The 10468-nt window shown below is 49.8% G+C and overlaps 1 protein-coding gene across 1 annotated transcript in view; it reads right to left on the bottom strand.

Moving 5' to 3' along the window:
* Nucleotides 1-8172: 8172 nt before the first annotated feature.
* The window catches only part of LRRC75A (leucine rich repeat containing 75A), a 59190-nt gene continuing 56894 nt past the window's right edge, over nt 8173-10468 (bottom strand). The window contains exon 5 of the mRNA XM_415798.7: nt 8173-10463. Coding sequence (XP_415798.3) covers nt 9902-10463 — 562 coding nt within the window. The 3' untranslated portion in view covers nt 8173-9901. The remainder of the gene's footprint in view (nt 10464-10468) is intronic.

The raw sequence follows: 10468 nt of genomic DNA, 5'->3' as shown, positions 1-10468 counted from the left end.
GCATGTGACCACATGCTTATGTGGTGGGAATGGGAATCTAAGGCTGTCAGCTCAAAGTAGAATATATGTGGATGTTGCTTTTGAAAGGGATGAAAATTCCATCCTATATGGAAGTTCTTAGGATGTGTGCCAGGAAGCAGCCCTTAAGCAAAGCTGGCAAAGCAGCTGTCAGTCAAAAATTGTAGTTTAGAAGTAGCAAGGAGTTAGGAATCACCTAGAAGCCATTTTGTACGCTTCACTTCCCTTCTGTGAAACAGCTGGTCAGATATCAAAGTTGGGAAAAATAAACTTAGTAGTCATAAATGAATATGGCTCTGTCACGTAACTGTTTTCACCTGATTTTAAGAGCTTTTGTATTAGAACTACATGCTATAATTTGCATTGGAGTTAAAAAAAAATGTTTTGAAAGGCTTCAGAAAGAGCTCATGGAGTCTGCTTTTGTTCTAAATGAGGTTCTGTACACCATTAAAGATGAGGGTTAGCATGGCCACGCTTTCTGTAAAGGGAAACAAGTTTTTGGCTCAGTTGTTCCATGAGCTACAAATGGCTGAGTGCCAGTTCATAGCAGTAAGGGAGATGCTGATGCTGTGTTGTAATTCACTGTGAGAAAGCATAAGGATGACACGTGGTGCTGCTATCCCCAAAGATGTGCTGTAACAGCCCTGGTGTGGCTGCTCTAATAGGCATCCTATTCCTGTTCATGTCTTTCCTGCTGTGCTGAGGTGGTGTCAAGGATGCCAACTCAGAAATGCCCTTTGTGATGTGGGTAACAATTTGTGGTAAGACTGAAATCTTCAGACTCCTTTTGATGTCAGGCACTAAACGAGGTGAGATGGGGCTGACCTGTAATCCCTGTCCAGGGAAGAGAGAGCAACAGGAGAATGGGTTTCAATATAACAAGCATTGAATGTGCATCGTGCACATGGTTTGCAAATGCCACTGAAGATGTGTTGGTCACCCCTGGTCCTTTCCAGGGTTGGATGAGGGAGATGTGGAATAAAGCAAGCGTGGTGTGGGGAGCACCCTCAGGAGACAAGTGGGTGGAGGAGATGGCTGCCTTTCCAGCATGGTCATAAACTAAGCTTCACATTTCGTATCAGTGCTGGCTATCATTTCTTGATTAGTTATTGTAAGGCAATTGTATGTACATAAGCATTAAATGAAGCGCTAGTGAAACCATCAATTACTGTAATTAATATATTTCAGCTATTAGCCAGTCCGAATAACGTGCTGTTTCATGGCTTGGTAGCTGCTGTGATTGAATCACTTCCAGCTGCCTGTATCCACCTAATGAGAAGGGAGGCAGTGATACATTGCATATTTCAGAATAAAGATGGTTTTAGGCTGTGAAGCCTCACTCTTTATCTCTTGAAGGTAGATAGAAGAGCAGTTAATTTTTAAACTCTTCTCTCCCTCATCATTTTAAATTAGTGGAGGAGAGAGCAAGGCACTGCGAGAGGAATTGCTGTTCTCTAGCAGGGAATGACTAAAATGACATCGGTGTCATGCAAGGAAAACTTAGAGGTTTGTTTACTTCCAACTGCTGCATTAACAAATGCTTTGCTACAACTCCTCAGCTGCCAGAGACTCTGAGCTACTTGGGGTGGAGGGAAAAGGCCCCAAATACCAATGGGATCCTTGGCCTCTTATCCAGAGTTCAGCTCAAGGTCAGGTCAGACAGAGCTCTGGGCACCCGACAGAGCTGAGGGCATTCCTGTTCCCTGCAGGGGGGGTCGGACTCAAACCATTCCTTGAACGTTCATAGCACCTGATTGACTTTTAAGGAGCTAACGGGCAGAAATTGATATACAGCATACAGAAATAACGTATTTAGAAAAGAGTAAGCTCCTGTGCTCTCATTCAGGAAGGCTGAGGGGAACGCAGTGCAGCCAGCAGTCCATGCAGTGAAGCCCAGGTGCATCTCCACGGTGGTGAATGTTGAGCTCCAGCTCAGCTGAAACCAATAAACACCTTTCAGCCCAACAGCTGCACGTGGAGCTGAGAAACCTGAGCAAAATACAAAGGAGTAAATAATTCACACTGGGGAGATGGCGTTCAAAATCCCTGCAGTTTTAATTAACTTGAAATGCTATCATTTCCAGTAACGTAGAGGGTTTTTTTTTCCCTCAGACACTTGTTCAAATTTTGCCATTAGATTTTTCATAGTCAAGTTTTCACTTGTTATGGCTCGTGGCAAATTAATTGCATAGCTATTCTCTATAGGAGCCTGTGGCTTTTTGGTGAGCTCCCTTTGGTTTTTTATCACCTGGTCTTCTGCATGTTTGAATGACCTCCTCACTTCTGCTCTTCCAGGTCCCCTCACTTCTGCTCTTCCAGGTCCCTTCGGAGGACGATGTGCTCAGGTTTGCTCAGGCCGTCCCTTACTCAGCTGTAGTTCAACATGGCCCACAACAACAGCAGATGAAACACTCTACATCTCTTCTACCTCCTTCAGATGACCTCAAGACGGTCTGCCAGCGTTCCCATAAAGCTGCGTCATCCCCATACTACAGAGGAGGAGTGTGGGGATCACTGAGTGAGTGGAAGGGAAGGGCTTGGTAAGGGTTGCTAACACACTTTTGCTTAAGTGTGTTAAATCAAGTATGTATTACTTTCAGCTGTAGCAGTGAGTGAATAAAATCTTTATGCTGAGTGCTCCTCGGGATGGGAAACACACAGAGAACCTGCTGTGAAGATGATGAGAATTGTCTCAAAGCAAGATACAAACCTGCAGCTATGAGATGCCACGGTGAATACAGAAAATAACGGAGAATCTCTGAACCAAAGTTGGATTTGATGTATGTCCAGTCACCTTACTAAAGCCAGCCTGTGTGCCTCTGTAGCAGCACCTCTGCAGGGCTGCTCCGTGTTTGCATTACAGAGCCTGCGTGTCAGGGCTGTGCTGTTGGGTAACCCAAACCACATCAAGGAAAGGGGTTTCAAAGCCGCTGCCTTTAAGCTTCAAAAAGGCCTTTGGAGATCACAGCGGCGCTGTGTCATTGGCAGTGTGTCAGCAGCTGAAGGGGAGGAAGAAGTTGGCTTTGAGGGCAGAGAGCAGCAGAAAATGGCAGCAGTTACACCGTCCTTGGGGAATATCTGCCCTCTCCTTGGTACATCCAGAAGTGCTGCTATGGGGAGTGAGCAGTGGGGCTCAGTTCACAGAGGGTATTATTGCAGAACTGCAAATAGATTTTCCCCCCTGCGACCTCTGACCATCCGGTGGGGAGGCCAGCAGGTAGCTGTGAGGGGTGGCACAACCTGAGTTGGAGATTGGAAGACCTCATTAAACGTGCAAACCTAATGAAAAGCCTCGTTAAAAGCCACCAGGCTTGCAAAAGGGCTTGAGCTCGGTGCTGGCACAGCTGGTGCTCGTTGGGGCCACAGGTGAGGCTGTGCCCCTCCTCCTCGTTTTAAACACGTGCTCCTATTTAATGCTCCTCAGAAACAGCAGCTTGGGCACAAGGCAGGGTTCTTCCTTCTTTCTTTAGTAGAATTTAGTGCTCTATATATAAAAAAAGAATAGTACAGCATTTATTATCTATCCTCCTGAGTGGTAGAGGATCAAGAAGCAAGATGGGCAGTGCTGGCAGCCTTGGGATTCAGGTGGAGCAGCAGCACAGGTCACACGTGGTAGAGGGAGAAGAGTTGGTGCCCGTCTCTGTTGCGAAGACAACACGGAGGTAGGAAAAATGGTGGCTTCCCAGGGAATGTGGTGTCTGATTCCACCCTTTGGGTTTTTCTAGAGGTGAAGGAGGGAGGAGGAAGCATCAGTGGGCTGCAGCTGCTGGGTGGGATTGCAGGAGGAGCTCCTCGTGAGGGGCAGCTCGGGTTTTGGAAGAAGGTTTGGTGGGCTGGGAGGGAGGGGGAATGGAAGTGGTGAGCTGGAAGGGCATGTGGGTTAAAACACAAGGCTCTCGAGCAGGGCCTGTTGTGATAGGACAAGGGGTGATGGTTTCCAGCTAACAGAAGGGAGATTTAGATTGAATGAAAGGGAGAAATTGTTTGTTTACAGTGGGGGTGGTGAGGTGCTGCTGCACAGGGTGGTGGTGGCGCCCATCCCTGCACACCCCTGGGGTGAGGCTGGAGGGGCTGTGAGCACTGATGGAGCTGTGGGTGTCCCCGTGCAATGCAGGCAGTGGGACCAAATGGCCTTTGGGCATCCCTTCCAACTCCAACCATTCTATGAGAAGGTAGTAAAGACTTCTGTACGCTGAAATACACAACGTGCCTGGTGTTCTGTTGTACCTGCTTCAGAAATACCCTTCAGAGACACTGGGACCTCATCTTCTATCTGATATCACGAAGTGCTTGAATTCTGCACACAGTCCCCAGCAGAGAATGCTGCCTTAATCCCTTCCATGTCAGCTGTGGTCAGTGTGCACAGTGCTGATGTTGACACCAGGTGCAGTTTAATGCATTAGTGGGCATGGTGGGGAGGGGTGGATGGTCGGGTTAGATGATCTCAGTGGGCTCAGTGTGGCAGTGTGGGCAAATGCAGGCAGCACAGCTCGTGCCTTTCACCACTCCCTTGCAAGGGAGCGCAGCTGGAAGTGTGATGCTGTCTATGGATGGCAGCAGGGCAGACTTTGAGGTGGTGCCCATGCTTTGCTGAGCACTGCAATGCTGTAAGCTATCCCTCTGCTATTTTTCCTGGCTGAACACCCCCAGATTTTACAGTGACTTTTCACATGTTGTCTGGAAAATGCCTACCAGCCCGTTGGATTGGAGCACGCTTGCGAAGCCCCTCTTGCTCTTTTCCCATCTTGAGCAAAAACCTGAACATAACTGTCGGGTCTGCGTGGCAAATGGAGATGGACAAAGGGCACAATGTGGACCAGAAGGGTGAAATTTTGCATTTTTAGCCCTCGGCTCCATGAGAAGCTGCTTCCAGCCCATGTGTTGGAGGGGAGCTCTGAGCTCACAGCGAAGCACAGCTTCCCCCACAGTGCTTGGAAAACTGCTTACCTTTTGTAGTGGTAACTTAAGAAGCATCTGTGTGCAGAGGGGGAGGTGAAACAGCAAAAAAAGGCAAGGGGGGATGAAAGACAAGTGAAGTTCTCTTGGAAAGCTGTGTGTGAAGGCAGCTCTAAAGCGGATGCCCTTTCATTTGGTGTATTTGAGGTCTGCGCTGGGTTCAACAGGGCTCTGTTTGGGAGGGAGCTGCATTAGCGTATTGCTGAGCATGGTGCTCAGATGGCTTCTTTGCTGCTGCCTTATGTGTTATTTGTATATGAACTTGGCAGGTCTTGCCAGGAGGAGAGGTGGCTGCACAAGAGGAAGAGGGAGGCTCATTCCTGTGTTTTACACCTGGATTTGTTTCCCAGTTTTATTAACCCCCCCCCCCACATCCCTCCCTTATGTTGTAGTACTGCATATAAGCAGACTGAGTCACTGTATGTGTGCCAGCTGTTTACACAGGGGTGCTGTGTTAGATGCTCTGAGGTCTCAGTGTAGCTCTGATTTCCACTCACAGTGCACAGAGGGATGCAGGCGTGCAACAGGGCTGCTAGAGAGCCATGCTGGCAACCCATTGCTCGGTCAAATCCACCAAATGCAGCTTAAAAAGGCCTTCCTGGGGGCTGCTGTGTAGACTCCACTGGTTTATTTTATTCCCCTGGTATGGAGACCAGGAACCCACTGGGTTTCCCTCTGGGCTTTTCTGGCAGAGTGGATTTTGGCTGAAGACCACACAGGGCAACTCCACGGGGTGAGGGGGGACTCTGCAGGAGGCTACTGCTGAGTAACAAAAGCAGTTTGTGTTTATTGCAAAGCAGAACTGTTCAATAACTTCCAGCAGAGATGGCTTTGCAGATGCTCAGCAGACATGAAATGAGAGATCCATGTCTGTCTTGTTGCTGATGATTCCTATAAGGAGCAGAATGGCTTTTCCTAGGATGTCAGGAGTTGGTTTCTGAGCCTTGGTGCAGGAACAGCAACCCCAAACCTGATGTGCTTCAGATGCATTTAGCACTGGTAGAGCATGCCATGACCTTTGTCTGCCAAAGGCAATTGCTGTTTTCCACCTGGGCACTGCATCTCATGGGCTGATGTAAGACCCAGGGTTGTCCCTTCCCCATACAACTCACTGGGGCTGTTTGTAAGCATCTCCTGCAGGAGAGCTCTGGTCCTGGCCAAGACCCGTAGCGTTACCATAAGCATCATAACAACATGAGAGACCGAGTATTTTGGGATGTGGTTTTAGCAGAATGGAAGGGTCACAACTGGGAGGAATGTTTGCTCATTAGAATGCAGGAGATGATTGATGGGAATGGGAGGGTGACCTGATTCATCCATCCCTGCTCCCAGGAGCTGATCCTTCCTGCTGCTCCATATCTGCTGTGTGGGCCCTGCAGTGCTCTTATTGCTCCACCAAGGAAAGTGATTCCAGCGAGAGCTGCGCACCGCTGGGCTGCAGTGCAGCTTTGGTTCAGAAAGGGCTGCTGCTCCTCTGGTTGTGCTGCTCAGTGCTTTGTGTATCACCCAGGTAACCCTTAAGGGATAATACTTCATTACTTCTCCAGCTGCTGCTCTATCCATTTTCCCCTATCAGCTGAGCTCCAGCAGCAGCCATGCTACCTCCGCAACCAGCACTAAGCACACCACTGCGAGCTGCCAATAAATAATGCAACACATTCCCCTCACCAGCACTTTTCCTCTTGCTAATAAGGAGAAAAATGTCAGACCCCAGGCAGTGTGGCATTGCAGCTGCAATCTTTAGCATAACTCCCTCCAGGAGCTGACGTTCCTTGTGATAACCACGGTATCAGTGTAGGATTTGTTATGGTTTGGCTGCAGCCCCCAGAATCCCAAATCATTGAATAGAATCATAGGATATCCTGAGTTGGAATGGATCCATGGGGTCATCGAGTCCAACTCCAGGCTCTGGGTGGGACCACCCAAAAATCAGACCAAAAATCAGTGGTTCCCATTGGCTGCACTCTGCAGGTAGCTCACCAGACGTGTGTGCCATGTGTAGAAACCTTGCACTGTCCCCAGAGAAGCACATTTCATGCTCCCAAGCACCATATTTTCCTGCTGATATGTATGCACATCCTCCTGTACGCTCTTGAGGCCACAAAGTACCAATATAAGCAAAAAGCAACCCATACCCACCACCTCCTCTGCTTTAATTCCTATTGCATTTCTCTCCAGGGTGCTTGGGAGGGAATAAAAGAAATGCATTACAAACTGCTTTTTGCTGAGACAAAGAGCAGGGCTGCAGCAGAGAACCCCTCCTTTTGCAAGTGCCAACAAATGCTCTTTGCTCAGCTCAGTGCATCGCACTGCAGAGGTTGCAGGTTTGTTAGTTTTCATCATTCTGTGAGTGCTGCTAATAAGGTCAATCAGTCTCCATGGCAATAGCAGCTGGAGGTGAGGCAGTGCTGGTTAATGGGACGTGGGGGGGGGGTTGCTTTTTTGAGGGCACAAAAGCAGCCCATGAGGGAGCATCTTCCTCCTCCAGTGCTGAAATGAGGTGCACTGAACTGTAGGGAAGTGCTGAAACATCAGTGCCCAAATGCAACATCCATCCCAGTGAGCCAACCCAGAGTTGGGGTCTGCCCTTCTGCGATGCTGCTTCCAATGGTCCCCTTTGGTGACCAGGGTCCCTTTTTTCCTTTCCCCTGCTGTGGCTCTGGGTGAGCACTGTGCATCTCCTCTGCAACCCACTGAGAGCAGCAGTGCTTTGGGCCAAAGTGTTCCTGGGCTCCTTGGCATTCCCAGTGCTGCTTTGGTGCTTTTCCTCCTTCCCACTCTCAGAGGTGCCACCTCTCCAGCCCCCACACCTGCCCTGCAGTCTCAGCTCTCTGATATAACCTCTTTAAATGAATAACCACCCTTCTTGCTGAAGGAATGCATCTTCTTCCCATAGATGAGCTTCCTGGGTGCTCCAGCAGAGCAGCGTGGTGCTGCTGGGGGTAATTAACCAAGCCCAGCACCAAGATACTATAGACACAACCATTTTAAGGTGAGTGTTTCTTCCCCACCTTGATGACAAATGACCTCAATCAGCATTAACATTCTAATTCCCAGCTCTCGTATCCTTATTTTTAGGGCTGTTGAAGAGCTGTTGGCCAAAACAGACAGCCCTCTGCAGTAGGGGAAGCACTGTGAATGGCTTTGTAGGCTAGACCAGGGATGCTGGGCATCAGCTGTACAGAGCAGATCTCAACGTTTTATTAAACATTGGCATTTATTTTGATTACAGATAGCTCCTTTATCTCAAACAGAACAGTTGATTCACTGCAAAGTGTTTTTCATGCCAGTTGAAAGAGTTAGCGTTTAAAAAAAAAAACAACCAGACAAACAAAAAGCTCAGATACATGCAAATCATACAGAACTTTGCCAAGTGTATTAAAACGAGTAGCAGAGCTTCTTCTAACTTACGCACTTGGAGGGGAAACAACAGCTGTCAGCATGAACCCCCCTGCAAAAGGCGTGCAGCTTCCTGGTGCAGCCATGGGAAATGAGGGACGACCGAGGAGTCTGAGTGCCTGCAGTGCTGTCTGCACTCAGAAAAGCAAAACCAGAGGTCACTGCTCCCAGGTGCAAAGTGATGCTGCAAAACTGTGCAGGAGAAGGGCTGCGGGTAGAGGCAGGTGAGCTCCCTCTTGGCAAAGGGAGGTCTTGTTTGGTTTGTGGAGTGTAAGGGAGGGGAAGTGTTTCCCACTCTCCCACCCTCCCTTGGGTTTAGAATCATAGAACCATTCAGGTTGGAAAGACCTCTGAGATCATCTAGTCCAACCATCAACCCATTGAATCACATGAAATTCTGGCTTAGAAGCTGAAGTGCGCACTGCCATGCTCTGTTGGGAGCCTGTTTTCCATCCAGAAAAGAAAAGGATGTTCCTAAATAAAATAAAACAAAAACAAGCCCCGAACCAAAACGGCATTGCACAAACAAAGCACTTCTGGACTGGGGAGAAGGACATAGCCAAGTGACCTGAAAGCCTTTGTGTGCTTCAGACCTGGCCGTGTCCACCCAGCCTGAATGGCAGTGAGAGGGGTGAACCCCAAGGTTTGTTCTTTTTCTTGTATAAACCTTCAGTATTGTGGTCTCCTTTGTCAGCAACAGCAATGAGCCTGAGCTGAGCCCCAGCTTCAGACACTACATTTTGCTCCCCAAAACGCACCGAGGGCTCTGGTGCAAGAATGGGAAGCCCTGGGGTCATCACAGCGGCTCTGCAGGTGAGAAACTGGATTTTAGGGCTGGGTGAGCACTGGGCAGGCAGTGGGGCCAGCCTGGGCTTAGTAAGGCTGGGGAGCAACACCCAGGTGATGAACGCACTGGCACCCAGCTCTGTGCCAGCACAAGGAAAGCAAAGCTCTGCTGTGGGGCTGGGAGTGGGAACACCCTGCTTGGAGTGGGTTCCCTTGGGGCAGGATCAGGCTTTGTGTTGATCTCACCAGGCACGCTATTCAGCAGCTCCTGAAGTCGGTATGGGAAAGGGTTGCAGTTCTGTGCAGTGTTGGTGGGTGAAGTCTGTCCATCTGTCGTGTGGGGGTGACCAGCTGGGATCCTGCTGGATCTGGTCGCCTTCCTGCTCCCCTTTGTGCTTCTGAAGGCCTCATGTTCCAGTGCTTTGGCGATTCGTATTTGGAGAGGTTAAAAAGCACAGCGCTACCATTTAAAAACACCTTCCTGGCTTTCCATAGAATCACTGGAGTTGGAAGGGACCCAGCAGGGCCATTGAGTCCAACTGCCCCGCGATGAACAGGGAATGAGATACAAGTATACAACACCATCCCATCTCTGCATGACGGGAGCAGCATTGATATTTATCACAGGGGAAGAAGGCAACGTGCTCCCAGAGCATCCCACCGCCTGCATCCACCCTTACCAGGACCTCTGATAAGGAGACCTTGGGTTTGTCCCCCAGATGTACCCAACGTGGAGCCAACGTCACGTCTGTGGCATCCCGGCGCCTTGCTCCTCCACTGTCCTGCCCTCTGCCTTGCCCAATGGGGTTCCCTCACCCTTTTCACCCCGCAGGTCCTCCTGGCTCTCGGCCAGGCCGTCCTGGTTCTCCAAATCGCTGACCTGCCCTTCTCCAAACTCCAGAATGGTGGGCAGGTTGCCTTGCTTTGGGCACCTCCTCTTCAAGCTGACCAAGAAAGGTTGTGGCAAGGAAAAGATGTCCACGTTGTTCCCGAGGTCGATCCAGGTGACGCTGGGAAACTTCTTGGGGTCTTTCAGGGTTTCGGTGAGGTCCCGCAGGATGGCTTTGGTCAGCCGGTTGCCATTGAGGGACAACGTGGTGAGGTGAGGAAGGCCACACAGCGCCGGCAGCAGCTGCAGCAGCATCTCATCCGTCAGCTCGGTGAAGCACAGCTCCACCGTGTCGATGTGCTCCGAGCTGTGCTGCAGATACGACGTGACGCGCTCCAGGTCCTTCAGCGTCAACGGGATGCCCGATAAGTCCACCGTGTTGTCCTGGGGCTTCCCCATCAGCACAGCTTTCAGACTGCG

The sequence above is a fragment of the Gallus gallus genome, chromosome 19 (genome assembly GCF_016699485.2).
Source record: "Gallus gallus isolate bGalGal1 chromosome 19, bGalGal1.mat.broiler.GRCg7b, whole genome shotgun sequence".
NCBI lineage: Eukaryota > Metazoa > Chordata > Aves > Galliformes > Phasianidae > Gallus > Gallus gallus.
The sequence above is the reverse complement of the archived record's forward strand: the minus strand, read 5'-3'. Positions and strand labels throughout refer to the sequence as shown.